The sequence below is a fragment of the Nothobranchius furzeri genome, chromosome 18 (assembly GCF_043380555.1).
Source record: "Nothobranchius furzeri strain GRZ-AD chromosome 18, NfurGRZ-RIMD1, whole genome shotgun sequence".
NCBI classification, from domain to species: Eukaryota; Metazoa; Chordata; class Actinopteri; order Cyprinodontiformes; family Nothobranchiidae; genus Nothobranchius; species Nothobranchius furzeri.
The window spans coordinates 20,202,077-20,228,465 of NC_091758.1; the positions used below are offsets into that span (position 1 = coordinate 20,202,077).

General features: G+C 43.5%; 1 protein-coding gene across 13 annotated transcripts in view; it reads left to right on the top strand.

Moving 5' to 3' along the window:
* Positions 1-26,389, top strand: part of syne1b (spectrin repeat containing, nuclear envelope 1b) — an 89,002-nt gene that overhangs the window by 23,150 nt on the left and 39,463 nt on the right. For 12 of the 13 annotated variants that reach the window (XM_054741769.2, XM_054741778.2, XM_015969492.3 and 9 more), the window contains 47 exons: positions 91-255; positions 369-521; positions 610-753; positions 929-1,096; positions 1,272-1,430; positions 1,509-1,673; positions 1,825-1,959; positions 2,349-2,507; positions 2,601-2,809; positions 3,129-3,237; positions 3,378-3,542; positions 3,752-3,919; positions 9,636-9,812; positions 12,253-12,393; positions 12,516-12,676; positions 13,105-13,255; positions 15,148-15,375; positions 15,446-15,544; positions 15,675-15,862; positions 15,941-16,064; positions 16,150-16,316; positions 16,521-16,674; positions 16,786-17,411; positions 17,487-17,666; positions 17,754-17,904; positions 18,031-18,189; positions 18,366-18,548; positions 19,282-19,383; positions 19,486-19,689; positions 19,774-19,981; positions 20,130-20,242; positions 20,358-20,563; positions 20,720-20,869; positions 20,990-21,281; positions 21,371-21,543; positions 21,660-21,969; positions 22,179-22,343; positions 22,497-22,853; positions 23,063-23,199; positions 23,370-23,547; positions 23,724-23,906; positions 24,016-24,159; positions 24,594-24,749; positions 24,982-25,146; positions 25,232-25,404; positions 25,501-25,654; positions 25,758-25,901. In XM_054741769.2, coding sequence (XP_054597744.2) covers positions 91-255; positions 369-521; positions 610-753; positions 929-1,096; positions 1,272-1,430; positions 1,509-1,673; positions 1,825-1,959; positions 2,349-2,507; positions 2,601-2,809; positions 3,129-3,237; positions 3,378-3,542; positions 3,752-3,919; positions 9,636-9,812; positions 12,253-12,393; positions 12,516-12,676; positions 13,105-13,255; positions 15,148-15,375; positions 15,446-15,544; positions 15,675-15,862; positions 15,941-16,064; positions 16,150-16,316; positions 16,521-16,674; positions 16,786-17,411; positions 17,487-17,666; positions 17,754-17,904; positions 18,031-18,189; positions 18,366-18,548; positions 19,282-19,383; positions 19,486-19,689; positions 19,774-19,981; positions 20,130-20,242; positions 20,358-20,563; positions 20,720-20,869; positions 20,990-21,281; positions 21,371-21,543; positions 21,660-21,969; positions 22,179-22,343; positions 22,497-22,853; positions 23,063-23,199; positions 23,370-23,547; positions 23,724-23,906; positions 24,016-24,159; positions 24,594-24,749; positions 24,982-25,146; positions 25,232-25,404; positions 25,501-25,654; positions 25,758-25,901 — 8,502 coding nt within the window. The remainder of the gene's footprint in view (positions 1-90; positions 256-368; positions 522-609; positions 754-928; positions 1,097-1,271; positions 1,431-1,508; positions 1,674-1,824; positions 1,960-2,348; positions 2,508-2,600; positions 2,810-3,128; positions 3,238-3,377; positions 3,543-3,751; positions 3,920-9,635; positions 9,813-12,252; positions 12,394-12,515; positions 12,677-13,104; positions 13,256-15,147; positions 15,376-15,445; positions 15,545-15,674; positions 15,863-15,940; positions 16,065-16,149; positions 16,317-16,520; positions 16,675-16,785; positions 17,412-17,486; positions 17,667-17,753; positions 17,905-18,030; positions 18,190-18,365; positions 18,549-19,281; positions 19,384-19,485; positions 19,690-19,773; positions 19,982-20,129; positions 20,243-20,357; positions 20,564-20,719; positions 20,870-20,989; positions 21,282-21,370; positions 21,544-21,659; positions 21,970-22,178; positions 22,344-22,496; positions 22,854-23,062; positions 23,200-23,369; positions 23,548-23,723; positions 23,907-24,015; positions 24,160-24,593; positions 24,750-24,981; positions 25,147-25,231; positions 25,405-25,500; positions 25,655-25,757; positions 25,902-26,389) is intronic. The other variant, XM_054741775.2, reaches the window with a different exon arrangement.

The following is a 26,389-nucleotide window of genomic DNA, read 5'->3' on the forward strand; positions in this document are numbered from 1 at the left end:
GTAAGTTCAATCAGAGCTAGCGTTTTAACTCTTTTGAGTCATAGCGTGTGTTTTATGCTCCTGTCTTGTTGTTTTTCCTCCTTCATTCAGGATTTTTTCAGAAATCTCTCCCACTGGATCCAGCAGCACATGGACATGAATGATTCTGGCAATTTTCTCATTGAGACGTGTGACGAAACCGTCTCACGAGATCTCAAGCAGCAGCTTCTGTTGCTGAATGGCAGATGGAGGGAGCTGTTTGTGAAAGTTAAACATGTAAGCTCTCTGATTTATTATTCCCTTAAACGTGTTTCTTGTCGTGAAGCAGCGACGAGATTGTAGAAATAAAAAAGTTAATGATTCCCTGCTTTTTCCTCCTTTATTTGCAGTATGCACGAGCAGATGAAGTAGATAAGTTGAGGCAAGACTATCAAGATGGAATAAATACTTTGAAAATGTTCATGGATGCAACTAATGAGAAGATGACTGCCCCTGTTCAAGTATCTTTCCTAAATGTCAGAGCTTTTGTTCAAGATGTTGAGGTAAACAGCCCCTCCCGCCTTTTACCCATCCGCCATAATCTGTCCCTGTTCTGAATCATGTAATTTGATATTTTTGAACTTCTTGTAGGAAATCAAGCACAAGGTTCCAGCGATGGAAGCAGCATGTAAAGCAGCAAGCCGTACAGCTCAGCTGTTGACCAAAGACACGCCACAAGAAGAGATTTCACAAATGATGACTGTGATGGCTTCCATCAAAGAGCAGCTGAGTAAGGTGAGTGTGTTGCCAGGATACAGTGGGATGCAAAATGCTTGTAATATGTAAACGTGACTTGTATTGTCATTTTCAGCTCACATGGATTATTTTCTAGTAACTGAATGTTTTCTATGCACTTAAAATGACAGCTGTAGAATGTTTTGTCATGTCTGTATCACATTTGTCAAACCAGGTTAGGGAGAGGTGTTTGCCTCTGCTGAGGGAGTCCCAGTCCCTTTTACCTCTGCTAGAGGAAATGGAGAAGAACATCACTGGTTTCTACCAAGCTCTGGAAAAGGCCAGTCAACTTACCAGCAGCCCGGACTCAGAGGGACCAGTGGACTTCAAACAGAAGTGCCAGGTAATCAGTGAAAAAGCTGCAATTTAATATGTTACATGCTCATCCTGGTAAGCAAAAAAGTTTACTCACCTGGGGAGCTCCATTTAAGCAGCAGAAATGTAGAAAAACTAAATTGTATTGCTCACAGACAAAAGCATCTATGAAATATTTATTGTTGTTACGATCTACACAACAGGAACTGGCAACCTACACTCATAGCTGTAAGAAGTGCCTGACTGTGATCGAACGAAACCACCAAACAATCCAAAAAACGATGAGCAGTAGTAACACTCTTCAGCACATGGACATGGGTCTCCTGCAGAAGCGAGTTTTAGACCTGCAGATGTCCTCTCAGGTGATCCTGATCTAAAGCGTCTTCACTGAACTAAAAATGTGTTTCAGTGTTTAAATAAGGACTTGATTTTGTCTTCAGAACATGATTAAAGAATCCACAGAGTGGAGAAAGCACGTGGAGGCAAACAGCAGCCTCATGAAGAGATTTGATGAATCACGGGTGGAGCTGGAGAAGATTCTTAAAATGGCTCAGAACTATCTGACCGAAAAAGGGAACCCTGAGGAGCTGCTAAAGAAACACACAGTAAGAACCGTTTTTTTTTTTGTTTTTTTTTTAATATGCTTAAAGGCTGCTGGGTAGTGTGTTTCTGTGATGACCATGAAACAGATGTTGTGTGTTTACATTGTCTTAACCTCGTCTGGGAAAACTTAACAAACTTGTTCTGGTTTTAAAGGAATTCTTTGGACAGCTCGATCAGCGGGTCTTAAATACGTTCCTCAAGGCTTGTGATGAGCTGACTGATATTTTACCAGAGCAGGAGCAGCAGTCGCTGCAGGAAACCGTCAGGAAGCTGCATAAACACTGGAAGGTTGGTTAAATTAATCACAGAGATGTTTGTTTATGTGTTTCTGTTTACATGTGTGCATTTGTTTGTAGAGATAGCGGAACAGCTGATGAACCACGGGACAGAATTAAGATGACATTCTCCATCTCATCTTAACATGAAAGGATAAAAGTTCAAATCAGGAGGCAAAATGCATTTAATCAATAAATGCTGGGCCTTTAATCTTTCAAATGGATTACATTTTTACACATATCATATTCCACTAATACATGTTTCATTTATGCACACGTAGAGTTTTGTATTATTCAGGCTATGTTTTTATTCCAGTTTTCTTTTTATAGTATGCTTGTCTGATTATACAACCCTGCCAGCTGTAAAGTATAAATATAAATGCAAAGTTTCTTTTAAATCAGGACCTTCAGACAGATGCCCCGTTCCACCTCCTCCACCTGAAGGTGGAAACTGAGAGGAGCAAGATGATGATGTCATTGCAGGAGTGCCAAACAGAGCTGACGCGGGAAAATCGCCACCTGGCCAGCATGGGCAGCGAGAAGCTCATCAAAGAGCACCGGGTTAGCCCAGAGTTTCTGATTAAGCTACATGTTTGAGCCAGCATCAAATCTCTGTCCTCACATGAACTTCTCCTCTGTAAAAATGTCAAACAGACCTTCTTTAGGGAAAAAGGTCCCCAGGCTATGTGTGAGAAAAGACTGCAGGTTATAGAAGAACTCTGTCAGAAACTCCCCGAGGGTGACCCTGCTCATCAGAGTTTGGAAACGGCAAGAAAAGACTTTGCTGAGGTTCAGGAGGAGATCGAGAACACTCATCAGAAGCTGATGCAGCACCCAGATAAATGGAAGGAGTACAACACGAGGTAGAGTGGATTATCGTAGAGCTGGGTCTGTAAAAACGAGCTGCTGCGACAGTAAAGAAGGCTCGTTGTGTTTTCCATCGCTGTGTCACAAGCTCTTAACATACCAAAAGTAATCATATTAGAATATTTTTCTCTTCAGACAGAGGACAGACTAAAAATGACAGTGACTGTTTTCAGATTCATATTTTTTTAGATGCTGTGAATCTGTTTCTGCAGATTAAACAGATTCTTCAGTAATTTAAAGCACTACTATAATATCATATTGAGAGCTGTTTTTGCAAACCTGTTTGTGTTTCTAACGTGGTTTGTTTGTGTGCAGGTATGCTGAACTCTCCTGTTGGCTTATATCCAAAGAAAGCCAACTGAGGCTGCTGAGAAACCGAGCCAATGACCCTAGAAAATACAGCCAGGTGAAGACTACCATCACGGTGAGCTAGTCCCTTGGATTTTTCTTGTGTAATGCAACGCTGACCTGTCAGTGTCACTCCTGAGGTGATCGTGAAGACGTGTTGCATCAAATGGCTGTTAGGTCCAGATGGGTTGAATCACCTTTTGTTCGTGTTTCCAGGAGCTGAGAAATGATGCAGAGCTGCAGGAGGGGAATCTAGGCTGGCTGAAGGCCCGTATGGCTGTCCTGATTGAAATCTGTGCTGACAGCGATGCCCAGAGGCAGGGAAGTACACTGAGCAAGCTCTCTACAGATTTTAAAGGACTTCTGACTTCTCTTTTAGAGGTAAGAGATACCATGCCTTTTTGTTAGGCAACAAAAAATCATTTAGAAACTGTTTCCTTCTGGTAGTTTTCTGTATTTTGCTTAAAAACTTGGACTTTATTGACAGATGTCATTCTAGGATCAACTATGTTGATTTCAAGACACAAATTCATACAATTCAAGCATGTTTAATGTGTCATAGCTTGGGTTTTTATTGTTTCTTGTTTAAGGCTGAGAAGATGGTGCTGGCTGTAGGCGACTGTGTGCAGTTCAGAGAAGAGGTTCAAGCTACTTTAGACGACCTTGTTCAGGGGCAGAAGGAGGCACAGGCAGAGTTCACCAAAATACTGGACTGTTCAACCGCAAGAGAAGCACAACAACTTCTACTGGTTCACCAGGTGTGACACAGACTGAATCCTAATGTACCATTTTGTTTATTTATTCAGAACCAGGGGTCTCATTTAAACATTGCGTAGAATCCTTACTAAAACCGTACTTAAGCTCAGCAAAAAAAAAGTACTTACACCAAGTAGGTTTGTGATCTATCAAACATGGAGTACGCACAGCTGCACGCAATCTCCGCTTCATAGATCGGAGACTAACGAGAATGTTTCTCAGCTGCTTTTTAGTCACATCCCGCCCTCACCACGCCCACTTACTGCCATAAATAGTCAGTGCAAAGTGCCTTGTGGATCTCATGCATATACATAAGCCGGCTGTTGCAGCGCTCCGCCAACAACATGGCGACCGTAGATCAAGGCAGATCAAGGAAGCGCAATTTCACTGAAGCAGATATTGAGATACCTGTGGGTGAGGCGGAGAAATGAAAGGAAGTGCTTTTGCAAAACATATAAGAGAAAATCCACGGAGTGGCACAGCGTTGCTGAAGCCGTCAATGTTGTGAATTCTTCAGAGAGATCTGTGGCGGATATAAAACAAATGGTCCAATCGGAATTCGATCCCCAGACTCCCGGGTGAAAGTCACGCTCGTTAACCAGTCAGCCAAATGGAGATCCCCCTTGTCCAAGTAGGCAGGGTACATTATCAATCGGGTCACAGTGACTGGACACACACACCGTCACAGACGCATGACATTCTGTCTTAATCTGTCCCCCTGCTGATCTTCTGCATTCCGTATTCTGCGCTTCAGGCTGTGTGTGTGTGTGTGTGTGTGTGTGTGTGTGTGTGTGTGTGTGTGTGTGTGTGTGTGTGTGTGTGTGTGTGTGTGTGTGTGTGAGAGTGTGCACGCATATGTGTGTATGCGTGCGTGTGGGCGGTCTTGTTCTGTGTGAAAACGAAGCAGCACAAGAAGAAAGAAGAAGAAAAAAGAAAATATCATTTCTATAGCGCCTCTCAAGATAAAAATCATGAGGCACTTCACAAAAACAAAAAATGTTAAAATATAAAAAAGAATTTAGAAAACGGTTAAAAATATATTTTTAATGAGCAAAAAGTAGACAATTGTGATTAAAAAATGTTAAGAAAGAGAGAGAGTGAATAGGGAAGAGGGAAATCAGTGGATCCTGAGGAAGGTGGAATAGGTGGGGAGAGCAGAATAAAGAGAGAGTGGTGAAGGTCATACAAAAGCCAGCTTGAACAAGTGAGTCTTCAGCTGCTTTTTAAAGGAGTCCACTGATCTCAGGCTCAGGGGGAGAGAGTTCCAGAGTCTGGGGGCCACAGCAGCAAATGATCTGTCACCTTTGGTCTTTAGCCTGGTGCTGCACAACCAGTAGGCTTTGATCACTGGACCTCAGGGACCTGCTGGGGGTGTAGGGACTGAGAAGATCACCAATGTAAAGATGGTGCTTGTCCATGTAAGGCCCTATAGACCAGAACCAGGATCTTGAAATGAACCTTGAAGTTGACTGGTAGCCAATGAAGCTGGAGGAGAAGCGGGGTGGTGTGGGTGTGTTTGGAGGGCTTGGTCAGAAGCCGAGCACAGGCATTCTGAACCACCTGTAGACGGTTCAGGGAGGTTCTGCTCAGACACGTGAAAAGAGAGTTACAGTAGTCTAACGCCGGGGACACACTGGCCGCGGAAGCGCCGCGAAAATGGGACCGCCTTCATTCGGCGCCCTTGTTAAGCTATTCTATAGACCACATGGGCCGCCGAAGTGCCGCGAATCGCCTCGCGCCGGCCCGCGCCGGCGCTCCAGCCCGCGCCATGCAGCGATCATTTCGGCGTTGGCTCTATTTTTTTCGCGAGCCGCGAGTGAATCGCGTCAATTCTGGCAGGAAGTCAAACCTAGACATAAGAGACAGGCCGGTAAAGTTAACAAAATAAAACATTTCAAAATAAAATTCCGCAATAGTCAAATGTGTTCGTAATCAGACACCGCAGAAAAACCACACAAAAACACACACACATTGAACTTGTGTGCGTGTGTGACCACGTGAAGGGGTGTGTGGTTTTGGGTGTCTTTTCACCGGAGCAAACAGGACAGAGAGGCAGAAAGTCTGAGGCAAGCAGTTAAGATGGATGACTTTAAATTAATTATGGAAGTTGAGAAACACAAGGAGCTGTACGACCCCCGAAAAACATGGTTATTTACGTACCCATTTCGGAGGAAACTGCTAGGATACAGCTGCAGAATTGGAGCGGATTAGAGATTCAACTGGCAGAAACAACTCATACCATAGGTTCACTCACACACACACACACACACACACACACACACACACACACACACACACACACACACACACACACACACACACACACACACACACACACACACACACACACACGTAGAGGAAAAGAGCTGAGAAAAGGCAGAGAGGAAATGGAGGACACCAAGTGTTTAAAAGAAAAACTACAGCTGAGCCAAGGCGCGCCTTGACTGGGGCGCGTCTGATCTGAACTAAGGAGCGGCCGAATTTCGTGAGCGATTTGCTTCTCGGCGCTAAGCGTGAGGAGATGAAGGCGTGGATAACTGTCTCAAGTTCAGAGCGGGACAGAATGGGACTCAGCTTAGCAATGTTCCTGAGATGGAAGAAGGAAGAGCGAACAAGAGAACTGACATGAGAATCCAGGGTGAGAGCTGGGTCAAAGGTCACACCAAGATTCCTGACAGAAGGTCTGGTGTGAGAAGCAAGCTGACCAAGAGAGTCTCTGACTTTGGGAACCAGCTTGTCTGGGGCACAGATGAGGATCTCAGTCTTATCTTCATTCAGCTGTAGAAAGCTCCCAGCCATCCAGGTTTTGATAGAGTCTAAGCAGGTGTGTAACAGCTGCAGCTTAGACATCTCATGGGGCTTAAAGGAGATGTACAGTTGGATGGCATCTGCATAAAGATGGTAGGAGATTCCTTTGAAGGAGCTCAGGATGTGCTGAAGAGGAAGCAGATAGAGGAGGAAGAGCAGAGGCCCCAGCACAGAACCTTGTGGGGCACCATGGGTAAGGGAGGTGGTGGAGGACCCAAACTTGGAGATGGCCACAGAAAAAGAGCGCTCAGAAAGATAAGAGGAGAACCACTCCAGAGCAGTTCCTGATAGGCCTACCCAGTCTCTCAGCCTCTCCAGTAGCAGGTGATGGTCAACAGTGTCAAAGGCTGCAGTCAGGTCCAGCAGGACCAGAACAGAACAGTCCCCTGCATCACTGTGAGTCAGAAGGTCATTAGAGACCCTAAGAAGAGCTGTTTCAGTAGAATGAGCTCTACGAAAACCTGAGTGGAAGCAATCATAGATGTCATGTTCATCAAGAGCAGCTGTGAGTTGTTTAGCCACAACCTTTTCCAAGATCTTGGAGATGAACGGAAGTTTAGAGATGGGTCTGAAGCTGCTATGGAGAGAGGCACCAAGACTTGATTTTTTTAAGAAGCAGGTGGATTACAGCATTCTTAAAGTAAGCAGGGACCTGACCAGAGACCAGAGAAGCATTAATAATGGAGAGCACGCTGGGACTGATGGACTGAAAAGCACTTTTAAACAACGATGAGGGTAAGATGTCGAGGGGGCATGCAGAGGTCTTCATAGAGTTAACTAGTTTGGTTAATTCGAGCAAAGAAACAGGAGCAAAGCTATCTAGGAAGATGGGCCTGGTTGGAGTCGGGGGAGGCAGCGATAAGGCTGAAGGAGAGATGCTAGACCTAACCTTATTGACTTGTTCACAAAGAAAGACAGAAAGTTCTCATAGTCTGCAACAAAGTGGATGGAGGCTGTAGGAGAGGCAGGAGAGACGATACTGCTGATGGTGTTAAACAGCACCTTGGGGTTCCCTTTGCTCTGGGACACCAGGTTGGAGAAATAGGAAACCCTAGCATCTCTGACTGGATGACAGAAGATCCTTTAGGTGCAGCAGATGGACGTGGAGATGGGTTCTCTTCCACAAGCGCTCAATTTTTCTGCATTGGCGCTTCAGGCTGTCATTAAACCAGGGAGTAGGGTTCACTGCAGGAACTGATCTGGTTCTGACAGGACAGATGTTGTCCAGAATGGAGAGGCAGTGCTCGTTAAACTGAGAAGTTAAGGAATCTGGGTCGTTATCAGAAGAACAGGGTGGATCAAAAGCAGCAGAAAAATTTCTAGCTGTGCTCTCATTACGAAAACGAGAACTAACCATACGGCGAGCAGGAGGTGGGGACACAGAAACTGACAAGTTAAAGAAAATGCAATGGTGATCTGAAATATAAACGTCCTCAGGACAAGCACTGTCAGCATTTAGACTCAGGGTAAAAACAAGGTCTAGATTGTGCCCCCTGGTGTGTGTGGGGCCAGAAACATGCTGGGTAAAGCTGAAGGAGTCCATAAGGCTGGAGAAATTCATGGCAAAGTGATCGGAGGGATTATCAATGTGGATGTTAAAGTCACTCACAATCACCAGTCTGGACAGCTTCACAGTGGAGGATAGAAAGTCACTAAGCTCCTGAAGGAAAGAACCGTTTGGACCAGGTGGATGATAAACCACAGCACAGTAGAACGGGTCCTTACGCCTGACTTTAATCAGCTGCAGTTCAAAGGAAGCAAAGTGACCAAAGGTTGTAGAGCTACATGGAAGATGGTCTCTGAAAACAACAGCTAGGCCTCCACCACGACCAGAACCCCGGGGCTGGCTCAGAAAAGAATAACCACTCGGGCAGAGTTCAATCAGACCAGAATAATCAGATGTTTGCTGCCAAACTTCAGTCAGAAACAGAAAATCCAGGTTTTTAGACAGAATTAGATCATTGAGCAGGAAGGTCTTATTGTTAACAGCGGGGGAATTTAATAGAGCCATGCTGAGTGACGTGGAGGACTCAGAAACTACAGAAACAGCTGGAGTTAGTGGATGTAAATTAGTAGGGTTAGATCCACAGTGTTTATAAAAACCACTTATGGAGGGAACAGGAGGAGAAACCACTGAGGAATGATGATAAACCGACCTTAAAAAACTTGGCCGGAGAAACCGCTCCACAACGCGGCCTGGCGGGAATGCGGAAGTAGCGCTCAAGTCGCCAAACAAAGGAGAAGCTAGGAGATTGGGCCAATGTTTACTAGATAAACCACGCTTTAAGAGAAGTCTTATTCTCACCTGGATTCCTGCTCGTTTACCTCTTTTCCTCCGATGTTTTCCTGGGACCGGATAAACATCGCTGGAGGCGCCATGGTTGTAATCGTCGTTTGGCTCCAGGCCAGTGCACCACTCAGATAAACAAACAGGAAGGTACGTCCTCGGTGCATTTTGGGCGATCTTGAACGAACAGGACAAAAGAGTCTGGCAATCATAGGAGATAGTAGCAGGAACACTACTTAAGAGGATCCCAGACAGGAGCAAGGTGGAAAAGAGGAGGTTAGTGGAGAAAAGTTTGAAAAAGTGGCTGGTGACTGCGGCTTAGCCAAGCACAGGCGCCATCTTGTTACCGACCGGAACTGTCCCAAAACATACAAGTGATAATGCTGCAGGATTTGATCATTTTATCCTTCTCAGCTGCAGCACTGCAGGTGCTCTCTATGTCCAAAGTGTGCGCAAGCCAGGTCCTTAGTCAACTTAAAGTTGCACACATTTTTCCGCTAAGTTTTCTTTCATAAATCCCAAAGTTTGCGTGGAAAGTTGCTTACGCAGTTTTCCGACCCCGTTTTGTGCGTAAGCAAGCTTGATAAATGAGGCCCCTGCTTATTTTCCTCTTTGACCCACAGCAACAGCTAAAGCGCCTGAAGTTGAAAAGAAAGGACGTCCAGCAGCTGATCACCAGAGGTCAGCAGCTGCTGGCAGAGGAGGGACTGGGCGAGACTCTGCAGCAGGATCTGCAGACTTTGGAAAACACAGTCAGCAAAATGGAACAGAATATGGATTCACAGGAGCAAAACCTGGAGGTGAGCTGTGAAACATTAAACTTCTTATAAAAAACATTTTAAAAGCTATTTTCTGAAAACTGATTTATAGAGGGACATAGGACAAAAAGTAAGAAAGGAACTGTCTTTGTCATTGTTTTAAGGTGAACAAACTTTAGAACATTATTTGGGAAACAATGACTTGATTTTAACTGTAGAATGAAGTCAGAGTTACCTTCAGGATCTGTGCCTAATTTACAGATGTTTCATCTCATGACCAGAATGCGGTTTACTCACTGCTGTCACCACAGAAATAGCTGAGCTTGACGTTGGACCTGGCACCATCCACGCTCTGCTCTAACAACATTTCTATCACTGCTGATTCTGTGAAGTGTGATACTTCCTGTGTGTAATTACACATTGGCCTGATTGATTCATGTGTGAATGACCAGAGGGCGGCTCTAAGAGTGTCACGCTGAGCAGAAGGTTAGGACCCAAAAACGCAGAACACACTAGACAGGAGCAGATGTAAATAAGTAAATCCTTTATTTAAAGGACGAGACTTGATCAAGCGATCTCAAAACAAAAACAGAAGCTCACAACTGAGCACTGACTTGGGCAAAACTCAGGAGGGAACAGAACAACGTAAACACAGCGATGAACTGACAAACACTGAGGGACAAGACAGGGCTTTTAAACACAGAGGGAGGTGATCAGGGGAACAGGTGACAGGTGTGAGTGAGATCTGGAGGGAAGGCAGGTGTATTCAATAAACTAAATAGGGAAAGAACAAAGGATGAAAGAATAACCATGGGACATAAGAGGAGAACCTGGAGGAGGCTGGGGACAGAGGGACACAGAACATGACAAAGAGACTATTATCTTTGCTGCCAAATCACAGAACCACAGTGTGAAAGAGAGGAGCATCACATTTTGTTTGGATACTTTTCTATCCAGCTAAGCGCAATGTTCAGACTAATATTGGCATTGTTCTGTAATGTGGCTTGTTTTGTCCTGCACATGCTCAGTTTTGTATGAGGTGTAGAAATATTTTAGATTTTTGTAAAGAGGGCTAAAAGTGCATCTGGAAAGTATTTGCAGTGCATCACTTTTTCTGTATTTTGTTATGTTACAGAAGCACCCTTATTCCAAAATGAATGGATAACAGCAAAAAATAAATAAAATAAAATTCTTTGAGACTGTTGCAAACATGTAAATTTTAAATATAGCTGAGGAATAGCATGACCAGCACTTTAAATTTCATCCCTCAGCGTACTGGGACTTTTTTCAGCTTCACATTTTACTGCTTGCAGCCTGTATGTTGGTAAAAAGGCATTGCCTGCCTCATTGTTCTGGATGCACAATGCTTTCTGTACATTTAGGAGGATGTATGTGATTTTGATGGGAGAGAAAAAGCGGAGAAAGACGATTATGGCTGTGACGATGGATGCAGAGACCATGTGTACAGTATGGCTGGTCAATTTCTATTTGTATGACATTAAGGGAAGCACACACACTTATTTTTCCAATTACATCTCTACGTACATGAGCATAAAAGGTGCACATGTGCACCCAAAAACTGTGTTCAGACCAGTTCTTTAGCCCCAGCGCTCCTCAGCATACCGGTGTTACGTCAGACAACCTGCATGGTCGCCGCAAGCTTATTCCTGGCGTAATCTTCCCGTATCATAGGGGATTAACCACGAAAGCTCTAACTTTGTGCACCCCCCCCCCCCCCCCCGCACACACACACACACACACACACACACACACACACACACACACGCGCACACGCATCCCAGAATGGTGAGTACCAGCCATCAACACCTCCTACTCACTCTCAGAGCTTATGTGTACCCCTGCTCATACACAACATAAGAGTTCCTTACTTTGAACCTTTTGTACATTTTAACATCAAGTGAGCATGCTTTCATGCTCATGCAGAAGCTAAAAAAGATGTTAATAAACCAAAAGTTATAAACTTTGTTGAGTTTGGATGTGTCCGAGGTCCAGATTAAAGATTTTTGCTTGGGGGCAGTGAGTCAATATCAGCACTGACGGTGTCAGAGAAGTGAGGTGCTTACAGAGAAACTGGGCTGTCTCTGCCAATATGCTGACTCATTTCTCTTGTATACAATCCAACAATGACTGTGCATTCTGCAGCACATCCATAATGGTGGGGTTCGGTCTGCCGCTTCATTAAACGTCATCTTTGACCAGGAATTTCTGCCTATTTTTTGTTATTGACCACTGAGGTGGGCTGCAGCCCAGAGAAGTAGCCATCAATCAACTGTGTGTGTGTGTGTGCGTGCGTGCACGCGTTTGCTGTAATTACATTTGCTTTGATGGACCAGTGAAAAGGGAAAAAGCACACATTTGGGAAGGTTTAATATGAGCAATAAATATGTTGAAAGTTTAATATTTTCTTTAATCTTGTGGGTTTTTATCAAAAAGCAGAGAAATAAAATGTGATCTTGTCCAGGTCACGTTGGCAGCCTGGCAGGAGTTTGACAGCCAGCAGGAAGCCGTGTATGAGTTTGTCAACAAAGCTCACTCCACGGTGGACAGAGACCTGAACTTCAGCAGTCCAGAGAGCCTGGCAGTTGAGCTGGACCAGGCAAGGGTAAGGAGGATAATGTACAATGTAAAAAGTAAAAATGGGATGCAGATGGATTAAAGATTAAATAAGTTTAAATATCTTACAAACCAATACAAAATTATTTATTTTTCTATTTTTTTAAATAGGTGCTGTTGAAGCAGTGTGAAGCTGAGGTCCTACATATGAACACCTTACTGAAGAGAGCAAGAGAAATCCAGCTGGGTCCCAGAAACAAGACTCTGCTTTTACAACAAGCCCGTTCACTCAGTGAGAAGGTGGACAAAGCAGAGGCTGACCTGAAGGATGAGTAAGATCACAGATTAATCTCTTTAGGTTTTAGCTGTGTTTACAAATGAGAGCTACTGGAAATAAAGGTTGAAAAACGTTTGGGAACTTGACTAATTCACACTTGCATTACTGTACTGCAGGCATGTCCAAAGTGTGGCCCTCGGAGTGAATTTGAGCTGCCTCTAATTTCATTTTTAGAAAAGTGGATTTTTTCTTTCCGGCTGGTTTTTTCATATAGATCGAACCTTTTATCAATTCATCTTCAGATTTCCTTTACTATGAGGCCTATTTTTGAGTATTAAAAGTGAAAAATGCACAGTAAAATAATGTTTGCTTTTAATTTCAGTATAAACCTTTACTTATTTTTTTGGCTCTTCCTGAAAACGTTTCACACTCCTTCTGTAAATGTTGTGCCTGAAAGCGTATCATCTCACTACTTTCCTCCAGGGTCAAGAGTTTGGAAGAAATGAAAAACCAATGGGATCGGTTTGGAGCTGGATTTGAAGCATTTTCTGTATGGATATCTGAAAAGGAAAAAGAGCTAGACGTTGTAAAATCCACTACTTTGCCTCTTGAAGAACAGATGAAAAGAGTTAAGGTACAGTAGTTTGTGTTATTAAGCTGCTTCAGCCACTAAACCAGCATAGCACTTTTCTAACCAGTAAGGCTCTAGTGGGCTTTCCCCACGCATTAACAGATCCTTCACACCAACATTTTATTTTCAACATAAACGTGTCACGTTGAGAGCACGGAGGTGGTTAGGACCCAAGATGCAGATTATCTCAGATGACACGAGGCAGGAGCATTTTAAAAGTAAATCCTTTATTTAGGATGATGAACTGAAAATCCAAAAAGGGGCAGGAAGCCAAAAGCAAAAGTCCTGAATCAGGAGAACAAAAGCTCACATAGAGCACAAAAACTGGAGACTGGAACTAAAGCTCACTTAGAGCACAAAGCTGGAGACGAGACGCAAAGCTCACATAGAGCACAAAACAACGCTGACAACAACATACAATGGACCGACACAACACAGAGACAAGACAGGGCTTATATAGACAGGAAGGAGCAATAAGGGAAACGAGCAGCAGGTGTGTGGAGTGAGGGCTGAAGGGAAAACAGGTGACTACAATAAGCTAAATGGGAACAGAACCAGAGGAGGGCAGATAAACCTAAAACTAAACCTAAAGCTCTAAAACACAAAACTAAACCTAAAGACTGAGGGAAGGACTAACACACACATACACTCATACACACACATACACTAAGTTGGGGGAGGACAAGCACACACACACACACACACACACACACACACACACACACACACACACACACACACACACACACACACACTAACACACACATACACTTACACACACACACATACACTGAGCTGGGGACAAAGAGGCTGGAGCTACAACTGGAGGGGCTGGGGACGACTGAATGAATGCCGGTGTTCTGAGAAAACATCCTACTTTGGCAAAACGTCCTACCGTAGGATAATTTTACGGTGTTTTACATGACACAAACCCTAACCCTTACCCTAACCCTAACCCCAAAAATCAAGTATCAACGTCAATAAAAAGTACTAATACTTACAACTTACCTATTTCCCTGCAAATATGACAACGGAGTAGCATTCCCTTTTTGTGTTGTGCGCATGTGCGCACATGCTCAGGAACAACGGGTAGGATGGTTTACCGGGTAGGAGAAATTCCCAGAACACTGGACCTGAGGGGAATAATGAGAAGGGCAACAAACAGAAGAAACATAAATAAGACGCAGACAAAGGACACATGAGGGCGCTATGAGACACAAAATGGGAATCTAACAAGGGATGGAGAACATCAGGAGACACATGGGGAAAGATGCAGACACAGACCATGACAAAACGATAAGCGGAGTCATTCATGAAGTCTGTGGTTTTTGTTTAACTTAATAGTTTCAGTGCCGAGAGCCTCGAGCTTTCGTCACTCTACACTCTTGTTTGCCCTTAGAAGGAAGTTTTTAGCAGAAGTGCCGAAAAACACAGAGACACGAGTGGTTGCTCGAGCAAAGCTGCTGAATTATTTTTTCTCTCATAAACCTGAGAGTTGCTCATTAAAGTGATTTTTTATAAGTCCTGGGTTCCTTTAAGAATGATTAGTGCAAAAGTTTCAGTCTGATTAAGTGTGACATCATCTTGTGTTAAGGTTATAGACGGCTTGTTCTGAGACCATAATAATTACTATTTATGCCTTTCTGGCCTGTTAATTATCTCTGATTGAGGAAAATGAATTAGCTGGTTCTCCCATGACATCTCTAAACCTCTAATTGCATTTAATAATTTATATTTTCATGATTAAAAATCTAAATAGCTGTTGTTTTGTGTTATGCGTGCGCTATTGTCCAGCTGTTATTGTTATGAGTTCTATTTTTTGGTGAATCTAGCTTTTTGACAAAATTCAACAAAAAACAAATAGATTATGTTTTGTTTATTGTTTGTCATGTCAGGCTGTTGGGACAGAAGTTCAGAACAGAGCTGAGCTTCTTTCTCAGCTGGAGGCGGACTCCCAGGCGCTTGCCCAGTTTGTGTCCTCAGGAGAAGCAGCTCGCATCAAGGCTCGACTGACACAGATCGGCAGGTACTGGGAGGAGCTGAAGGAGGGTGTCCAGCAGCTTGATGGTCAGCTGGAGGAAAGCTCCTCTCACCAGCAGAAGTTCAAGCTTAACCTAGGAGAGGTGAATATACTCACTGATGCAGAGTACTAAAGAAGATGGAAACAGACGTTTGATTTAGATTTTCTGTCAGGTACAAAATTCTCTTAATGAGCTTCGCACTAAACTGGAGGATCCCATTAAGTCCTGTTCCTCTTCACCAGAGACTTACAAAGCTATTCAAAGCCACATGGTATGGACTTATTATTATTTTTTTTTTTACCAATTTAAAGTATTTTCAGTTCAAAGTGGGGAAAACTAGCATTGCTAGCTGTTTGTTTATGTGTTAATGATGGTCTTTGTTACCTGCCGTTGTCATTCAGGATATCTGTCAGGGTCTGGAGCTGCTGAAAGGAACCTTACTGACACTCTCAGCTAGCTCTCGACGGATCAGTGACAAGGAGGAAGCAGTGAGGACTGTGACAGAGCTAAACACCAGCTATGAGCTGGCCTTACAGGAAGCAAAGGACAAACAGAGCGCTCTGGAGAACCTGCTCTCTCTCTGGCAAAAGTATGAATAATTCAACAGAAAATATCTGGTGTTAAAAACATTATGATTTATAGTTCAATTGGATTTTCACTGTTTCAGGTATGATAAGCAGTTATCAAACTTTGTCTCCTGCCTGGAGAGAAGTGAATCAGCATCCAGACCTGAGAGTCAGTATCTGTCAGCTGACAGAGCCAAGCTACACTCTGAGGTGCAGGATATGCAGGTAAAACCTAGGATGTACACAAAGTACCATGTTAACCAGCAAATGATCAGTAGATCAATGATCTGGCCCTTTGGTCTCCGTTCAGGCCCTGCAGCTAGAGGTACAGGTCCTCGAGAGGTCTCATGCTGACCTGGTGTCTCTGGGCTATGCCCTCTGTCCCACTGCACCTGAGGACAGAGTCCATCTGCTGAAAGAAGAGCTGAAGACTCTACAAAACAGACTACTCATCCAACGTGAAGTCATTCCCAAAAGGTGCGGCGATGTTTTCTCCTGCTCTGATGTGAAACCTCTCTGCTATTTAAAGAAGCTTGTTTCATATCACTCTACTTTGTTCTAATGTGTTTTCAGTCTTAACTGCAGTCCAATGTAGGAAACTTGCCTAGGTTTTAAAAAGGCAGACATCTCTCACATCGTTTAAAATAATGTTAATTTACAGGTTTTTTTTAAATCTCTCAGAATCGCAGAGCTTCAGAGCCACATTTCGTTGGTGGAGCAGTTCGACCGGGCCCTTCTTAAGTTCTCAGAGTGGAGCGATACCACACTTTCTAATCTGCTTTTAACTTCTCCAATCAACATGAGCAACCTGCAGTCCTCTGCCACAAAAGTAAAGGTAACAGCTCATCAGAGTTTTTACGTTTCTCCACACCAATGTTGCTTGTTTGGCGTCCATTAAAACTCAACAGGCAGGTGGGTTCTGATCTTTTATCATCTCCTCTCACAGGAGACTGAGATAGCCCTGCAGCAGCAGTCCAGTGAGAAACAGAGCTTGGAGGAGCAGACCGAAAAGCTCTGTCAGGTTTGTGAGCCGTCTGATGCCCAGCTCCTCCACAACCGAGTAGAAAGCTGTCTGCAGCCTTACACGGAAGCTCAGCACTTAACCGAGCTTCAGTCGGAATGCCTGGAAAGGCTGGAGACTTTTTTGCAGACCCACAATGTGGCCTCAGGAGTGCTGCGTGGCCTGAGACAGACTGTGGACAGTGCTGGGAGCTGGGACAGTGGAAGGGTAGAGGAGCTGCAGCAGGAGCTAGCTACTATTGTTCCAGATATAAGTCAGCTTGAATCTCTTGCCGTCAACCTGGACAGCAGTCTTTGCAAAGGTCATCTCCACATTGGTGCTGAAGGTGCATCTCGTAAGTCGTGTCGCATGCTGGCTGATTCCCTCAGTTCTGAGTTGGACGCGGTGAGGAACTTGCTTGGTTCTAAGCAAAGTGAAGCAGAGGCCTTGGGTGCTCTGTGGGCTTCATTTCGACAACGGAAGGAGCAACTGCTCAAAGCTGTGGAGGACATTGAAGAGAAAGCTGACCATCAGACCCTCAAAGAGCCCAGTCTGCATGGTCTACAGCAGCGGTAAGGTTCAACAAGATTCATTACTGCATAAAGGCTTAAGAACAGCTGTAGCAACATTTTGTGCCTCTTTGTCAGACTTCGGTTCTTTAACCAATTGGAAGATGAGCTCCAGTCCCACCAGCACGAGGATCAGTGGCTGAGGGAGAAAGGCAACCAGCTGGCTCAGAAGGATGCAGAACTGGCTGGAGAGGTGTTGAGGGAAATTAGCTTATTGGAAACGACGTGGGAGGATACCAAAAAGTTCATTACAGAGAGGTACAGCAGCAGTGAGAAACATGTTTAGAATGATTTTCTATTGTGAACCTTTAGCAGGTGTAAAGTTATGTTTGTTTTCTACTTTAGTCAGGAACAGTGTAATGTTCTTTCTGAGCTTATGAGAGAATACCAAATCCTCAAAACAACCATCAGCAGCATTACTGAGAGCTCCGAACCTCTGATGGAGATAAGTTCAGTTCTGAAGGATCACGAGGAAGTCAAAAGGTCACTGGCCAAGGTGTGACAACAAAACCAAACATCTTTCCATTATGAAATCCCAGATGTACAATGTATTTTTCTTTATGATTGTTTATTTACATCTTCTGGATACTGAAATGGTTTGGTGTCTCTATTCTCTTTGCAGCATGAGACAGTGAAGGCTGAGATTGCTGGCAAGCAGCATGACTTAGATCAGTTTTCTGGGAAAGGAAAACAGCTGGTGGTTGAGTTGAAGAAGATCCCAGAGTGTGACAGTGAACTGTTGAGGAAAGATGTGGAAACAACTGTTGATCAGTGGCTAGATGTAAGGTGCTCTTGATGATTAAAATGATCAATTAACCTGCTAATATATTTGATCCATGCATACACTTTCAGCATGTGATTTATTTAGTTTGGGCTCTTTGAATTAAAACAAAACAAAAGCCACTGTTGTTCTTTAGCAGCTACTATGATTTTTATATTTATCTTATGTATTTTTAGATGTCCGAGAGAATAGATGACAACATTCATCGCCTGCGACAGAGTTCTGGTCTGTGGGATGATATCCGTAAAATAAACGAGGACATAGAGAGCTGGATGAGCAGCAGTGTGATTGAACTCAACGACAGCCTGAGCAATTTCAACAACAGTCAAAAAGTGTCACTGAGGCTCTCAACACTACAAGTACTATCTTAGAAAATCTATTTGTTGTAATCAATTATTTTATCTGATTAGTTTATACAAAACATTCTGGGTGTTTCTTAATGTCAAGGCGCCTTGCTTTAGAGGACACTGTCCCTCCTCGGTCAAAGAAAATGGTTACATGGAACAGACTTGAATCCTGTGACCATGGCTTCCGTCGCGGTCACGTAACATCACGTGACAAGGGAGATAATAATATTTTATACGTATGTTTCAATATAGATATGAGTCTTTTACTTTTTAAATTGTGTATATATTTGTTAAATTAAATATGTAAACGAGTTACTACACGCTAGCCACTAAAGCTGCAACTACTAAGCAACTAACCAACCATAGCGAACTGCTATGGATATAAAAAAACATTTAAAATATCAACCCAATAGACATGACCTACATTTAAACTTGAAAAAAAAAAACGCACTGTATTCTGGGAAATTCTTGTCCAAGGCTAGGCTACAAGACACCTCCCGCATATCCTTGCTCAGCTAGCTAAACGGCTAACAAACAGAGAACAGATGCCTCGATAGCACACGAAAATTGGAACACGCCTTGGCGGTTCCTGATGATGTATCTCCTAGGCAACCGGGGCAGAACCAAGATATCAAGGTGAAGTTCCTTGGCATTGAGAAACACCATCTGTCTTAAATAGATATATCAAAATCAGATTTTCACCCTAGAGAGGCTGTAATGTGTGCTTTTCTTATCTCATTCACAGACAGAAATGATTGAAAAGGAGCAGAAAATCGAAATTCTGCAAAGCAAAGTGTCAGAACTGAAGAAGTGCAGTCAGTGTCAAGAGACTCCTGCTAAACTACAGGTGCTTAAGATGAATATCATCCTAATTTAGGGTTTTATTCATCATGATTATTTACTTTTGCAACTCATATTTTATTCACTATCACAAATCTACAAAAACCAGGTGCTTGAAAACGACCTGCAGAAGAAGATCAACACTGTTCAGACTCTCCATGAACAAGTCAGAGGAAACCTGACTGACTTTAGCTCCCAACGTAAACAACTGGAAGACTACATCTCACAGATGTCTGCGTGGCTCAGAAGTATGGAAGATTCTTTGGTGTCTTCTCCAACAGGATCAGATCCTGAGGACATCTGCAGAGTCAAGGTGAAAAACCAGAAAATATATTTAAAGCTTGCTTCTTGTTTCGATTAGAACTCTGATGCTTATGTTTCTGAACACGTCTGGCAGGACCTTCAAAAGGAGCTGCAGAACCAGCAAGGCAGTATTGATTGCACCAGAGAGAGCCTAAACAACTTGTGTAGAAAATACCCCTCAGAGGAACTGGCTGGTTTGGGCTCGTCTCTCACCGATCTCATTAAGACTTATGAGTCTGTGAACCAGCTTTCTGCCAGGACGCTCAACTCACTGCAAAACTGTCTCCAGCAACAGTTCAGTGGTAAGAAGTCTCTGTGGAAATGAACAATGATCCATTACATTCCTTTTAAAAGGAGGCTGGAGCTAAAATCATTTCTTCTTTGGGGAGAAAATGTCAGTTTTTGATGGTTTTCAGTTCAAGCATTAATTTACCTTCTTCCCATCGTTAGATCTTGTCCAGGAGTTTCACCGCTGGCTTTCAGAACAAAGAGAGATAGTGAAAGAATGCTCTGATCGATCAGGAGACACGCAAATTGTGGAACGTAAACTACAGAAACTCAAGGTGAAGCTGGATGCAAAACTAGAATAAACAGATTTTTGGGAGAGGAAACATGTTGGTGAGGTGTTCCATAAGCTAAGGAAACTTAGAATTTAGGTTGAGGTGGTTTGTCTCTCAGGGTGCCATGGATCGAGTGGAGGAGGGTGAGATGAGGCTCACTCAAGTCTGTGAAGAAGGCGAGAAGCTGCTTCTTCATCTTCCCAAAGGTAGCGCTGGGCAGGTCCAACAGCACCTTTCATCCATCCAGCAGGACTGGGATGGCTTCGTGGAACAGTGCAGGCAGAACCAGCAGATCCTCGAGGACAGTGCGTCCCTCATGAAGGGGTACATAAACTACTGGAGTAGAACACGAATAGAAATATCACTTATTGTCCCACTGAGGGGTCATACAAGTGTACCAGCAGCAAGTTAGAGCTAAAAGTAAGCATGTACGCCCTTTATAAGAACATTTATGAAGAAGACATGTTGGACCTTTTGCAGGTTTGAGGGTCGCCTCAAGAAGCTGAGGTGGTGGCTGGAACACATGGAAAACCGAATGACTACAGATCTGCTTGAAACCAAACAACGTGGCCATGAAAAAGCTGTGCTTGATCAAGTGGAGGAGTACCAGCAGGAGGTGCTCAAAGAGAGGTGCGTCATCTGGATTTACCAGGAAAAAACGACTTTTAATGCACCTAAAAGACTTCCTAATAATGATTTACTAATGGCCCTCAAACATTTTCTGATGTGACTGTTCTTATTTACATGCAGGGATTCGTTTGAGCGTCTCTGTCAGGAGGGACAGGCTCTAAACGAAGGTGGACGAGGGGATGGAAGTGAGACAAGAGTTTCAGCTCAGCTGCAGTCACAACACCAGACCCTGCTGAGGCGTGTGAAGGAGCGGCTGCACAGCTGCCAACTTACGTTACAAGAGCAACAAGCCTTTGAAGAGACGCTGCAGACCACCTGGGGCTGGCTTAATGGTGTCCAGGAGCGTCTGACTTCTCTTAACAGCACCGTTGGCAACAAGGAAACTCTGGAAAAGAGACTTGGCCTTGTACAAGTTAGTGCTCTGCACCTTGTGGTTTCTCCACATATTTTTAATCACAGAAATGGTGTCCTGGTGGGATCATAGTTTATTTGTTTCTGAAGGATATCCTGCTAATGAAGGGTGAGGGGGAAGTGAAGCTCAACATGGCAGCAGGAAAAGGAGAACAGGTTCTGAAGCACAGCAGAGCGGAGGGGCAGGAGACCATTTGTTTACAGCTTCAGAACCTGAAGGATACATGGGCCAATATGCTAATGACTGCAATGAGTTGCCACAGGTAGGAAACGTGCTCTCTTCCACATTGCAGCTAAGCTGTTGGCAGGACAGTTTCTAAATCAAGGTAACATATAGATAATGCTACATTATTTATTAACACGCTTCCATTATTCATAGTCGTCTGGAGTGGACTGTGACCCAGTGGACCATCTTCCTGGAAAATAAGAGCCATTTGCAGCAGTGGATGGAGTCAGTGGATCAAGAGGTGGGGATGACTCTGCCTCAACAACCAGGCCTCAAAGAGAAGTGCACCTTACTGGAGCGGCTGAGGGCCATCCAAGCCGATGTGGACACTCATGCTGCAGCTCTGTCACGCCTTACGGAGAAAGCTGTGGAGTTGCACGAAAAAACTGGTGATCAGACGTTTGGGCCGGAGTCCAGAGCAGAGCTCAATGCACACTTTGCTGATATATCAACTGTAGTCAAGGTGTGTGAAAACAATCTCAAGTTTGAGCTTTTTTTTTTTTTGGACAATGTGATTCTAAATTACTAATTAGGTGAAAAACTCCCATGCTGCTTGCCCTAGCAGGGATGAGAGCTAGAACATAAATACATACAATAAAAAAATGTTCATAGTGTAACAGCAGTGTGCACCCATTAATCCAGGTGTGTGTATGGTGTCTTTGTGCTCCACAGGGTAAAGTGCAGTCCATGCAGAAAATAGTGTCTGAGCATGAGCAGTACTTTGATGCTGTGAGAGACTTCAACGACTGGCTTGTTTCAGCAAAAGAGGAACTTCAACGCTGGTCCGATCTGTCAGGAGACTCTATGAATGTTAAAAGAAAGCTCTCCAAAGTGCAGGTGATGAAAGGGCTGCATGTTAATGAAACTTTAATAATGATTGTCAGGCCCGCTTATTTGGATTTAAAACCCAGATACGTTTGACACAAGTGGAATCGGTTTTCCTGTCATCAAGTTACTTCATTTATTAAAATGGTCAGTTATGTTTTGCAGGAGTTGCTGGACTCTAAGCAGCGAGGCAGAGAGAGGCTGAGCCGTGTTCAGAGATGTGGGGCGGTGGCTCGAGATTACACCAGTTCCGGCGGGTATGAGGCTCTGGAGCGAGAGGAAGCAGCCTTGTTGTCATCATGGGAGCAGTGGGAGCGTGGGGCGCTACAGACACGTGCCAGTCTGGAAACTGCGCTCTCACAGATTTCAAGTTCAGAACAGGAGTTCAGTAGTTTGTCAGCACAGCTGGAGCAGGATCTGCAGGACTTCAGCCGCCAGCTAAAAGACTGTAGGCTACGACTGGCCCAAGCAGAGAGGAAGAATGATGGGGAGGAAGCTGTTAAAGGCTGGGAGATAGCTAAGGTACGCCATGTTTGGTGGCATTCAGTTATTTGGTATAAAATCTAAATATAAAGTCAAACCAAAATGCTAAGGATGGGAAAACTTTGCTTCTATGCTTTACTGTAATACTTTACTATAGACACTTCATAGACTAAAGCATGTAACGTACATTTTTAAAGGTTTATGATTGGTTTGTTGCTGTTCTCACTTCAAATGTGTTTTCCATGCAGGAAACTTTGGAGGAACTGATCAAAGCTGAGACCATATCTGATCGTCTGAAGACTCAACTCAATGATTTGTGTCGATTTTCCAGAGAAATGGGAACCCAGTCTGAGAGAGTGTCTGCTCTCATTAAAGATTATAACAGGTCAGAATAAAACAACATGGTAACCAGTTTACCCTCACCTATGTTTAGTTTTAGGGAGTATTCACTCACATGTCATCTTAAATCTGTTTATTTCATGGAGAACATCAATCTGTTTGCAAGTTACAGACTGAATGTGCATCTGTTTTTTTTACTGATTTTTTTTACCCCAGTCTGAGTCTTCAAGCCACCAGAGAGTGCCAGAGCAAAGAGAAAGTTCTGGAGCAAGGGTGTCGCTCTGCTTTTAGAGAATTCCAGCAGTGGTTGGTCAAAGCCAAGATCAACACAGCAAAGTGCTTTGATGCTCCTCAAAATCTCAACGAGGCCTTATCCAGTTTGCAGAAGATTCAGGTACCCAATCTTCAGTGGTCATGTAACATTCAAACACTCATTCTCGCTGGCTTTAAAAGCAAACCAAGTGATATTTTAATTATTTACACCAATATGTGCTCTTGTTATGAAACAAAAACTAGCTGCTACAATCAACCAACCCAAGAGTTTTATTAGCTGTCTTTGTTTCCTCTCAGGAGTTTCTCAGTGACAAAGAACAAGGTCAGTCCAAGCTGAACTCTGTGGTTGTGAACGGTGAGCTTTTCTGGACCATTGCAGCCAAAGATAAAACAGATGCGGTTCGAGGTAAAATGAACTCTGCCAGAGAAGACTGGAAAAACATCATGTCTAGTCTGCACAACAGAGAGTCAAGTCTGCAAGTGAGCTTTATATCTCCCTCCTCAGCTACTAGAAATGCCTCTGAGCTTTAGCTACATGTTTCATATTAAGGACATTTCTCATCAGCCCTTTTTCATTTGTTTGTTTCAGAACCTCATTGCTCAGATGAAGGATTTTGAGGCCAGTGCAGAGCCTCTTCAGGAGTGTTTTAATGCCACCGAGCTGGTTGTGCAGGAGAGCAGCACGAGGCTTCATGATCTCACAGCCAAGAAGCTGGAGCTTCACAAACTACAGGTGCTGATCACTAAAATCCACCACGCTCTGAGTCACAGCAACCATGTTTAGGTGCAATAACCAAAACCTGAGTGCTCTTAAAACATTTAGCATTTTGTGTTTTTTTTAACTAGGGAGCCAAATGCTTTTGCTATCTGCCAATACTTTCTGGTTTTCTTTGCTAATCTCATGTCTGCTTATCACTATATAGGGTATGAATCAATTGCTGTAGCTGTTTGATTAAAACAAAGCTTTTAGAATAAATAATTTGATGAAACTGCGACTGACTATTTCCTGATGGCTTGATGACTTTTTGTGACCAGCAGCTTCACTGCAGCCAAATTTCTCATAGTCTTTTTGTCATTTTTCCATCTCTAACAACCTTTTCTTCGTCTGAATGTAAGTGTCTGGTTCAGCTTGCATGCCTCTTTGATAACTTGCTTGTGCTCTTCCAGTCTGTGCTTGAGGAGTTAGCCTCTCATGAGGTTCAGCTGAGCAGGCTAAAAGAGAAGGCCCAGCTGTTGTTGGATGAACACTCGGCCGGAAAGGGTTTTGTGCACCGTGTCTCGCAGCTCTCTGCTCAGTACCTAGCTTTAACCAACCTGACTAAGGTAAACCTACCTGCCTGTGCACCGGGACTCTGGGGGTGTAGCTGAGGCATTAGGCTGGACAGAGTTCTGACCTAGTGTTGTTTTACAGATGGCATGCAGTAAAGGTATTAATTCATCATCATTCACCTATTGTCTTCATGTTTTTCTTTTTTTAAAGTTAGAAAATGTTATATTGTGCTCGTTCAAATCTTCAAAAAACATTTTTTTTATGGTTTTGCTTATTGTTCTGCAGGAAAAGACGTCTCGGATCGATCGAATCGTCACCGAGCACCAGCTTTTCTCCCAGGGGCTTAAGGAGCTGCAGAACTGGGTGGTGGACACCAGCCACATGCTGCAGACCTACAGCACCCCTACTGCTGACAAAAATGTTCTGGATAGCCGGATGATAAAGCTGGAGGTACGCAAACGTCACTTCAAATAGAAATTTGACCTACAGCGAGTATTGTATTGTAATAAAAGCAAATGGATGGTTGCTGCTGCAGGCTTTGCTGACGGCTCGCCAAGAGAAGGAGATCCAGCTGAAGTTGCTGTTCACAAGAGGAGAATCGGTTCAGAGGAATACCTCAGCTGATGGAGCTCCTTTAATCCAGAACCAGATCCAGGACCTGAAGGACTCCTGGGATGCTTTGCTCTCTGCTGCTATTTTGTGCAAAAGGTTTATTCTTTATGTCCTGGATGGTGTCATATTCAGAACACGGTTCATAAAATAACTACAACCGTCGCCGTTTGCTCTGCTGTGCAAAACCAACAGTCAGCTGGAAGGTTCTCTGTCCCAGTGGACGAGTTACCAGGAGGACGTTCGCCAGTTTGTGGCCTGGATGGAGCGGGTGGAGGAGGGTCTCGATCTCACTGAAAAACAGTTCCCAGAGATGAGAGATAAAACTGCTAACCTGAGCAAAGCAAAGGTAGTTCAACCTTTGCAATGTTGTTCACTATTTGTCATTAACATAATTGATGGTTAATGGTTCCAGTTGGATCAAAATTCATAGCTAAATTGATTTTTTTCAGCTGCTGTATGAGGAAGTGCTGAGCCACAACACTCTGCTGGAGACCATCACGGCAAAAAGTGCCAGCATAAGTGAGAATTACGTCACTCAGCTGGAGCTGCAAGAACTCCAGGAGCGTTATAACAGCGCCAAAGACAATGCTATGGTAAAGACCAGCATAATATGTCAATTTTGTGACCTTTAACTTGAAAAAAAAATTTCTGTAACAATACATTTATTTTTACATGATTTCATACATAAACTAAATAATATTTAGGATGTTTTATATATTTGTAATGTATTAATTAAAAATAGGATGTTTATTTAAGAGCAGGTCCATACAAATACAAGCATTTTAAAGTAAAATCTTGCAATGTTCGGAACTGACGGACTTGTAACAGTGTAAGTCAAAACTTCCCATAATGTTCATTATTTCAGCTAACATCACTTTTTGGCAGTCAGAGGATGGGCTGGAAATGACTTTCAGCTACTATTGCATTAGGTTGTAGCCATTTTTATTTGCTAATGTCGATTATCTCTGATTATCTTGAATGGGATTAAATCCAAAAGTTAATCAGTTAGAGGTGAACATTAATCAAAGACTTTCTACAAGTTGTATAAAATCTATTCAGGTGGTTCATGACATATTTTAAT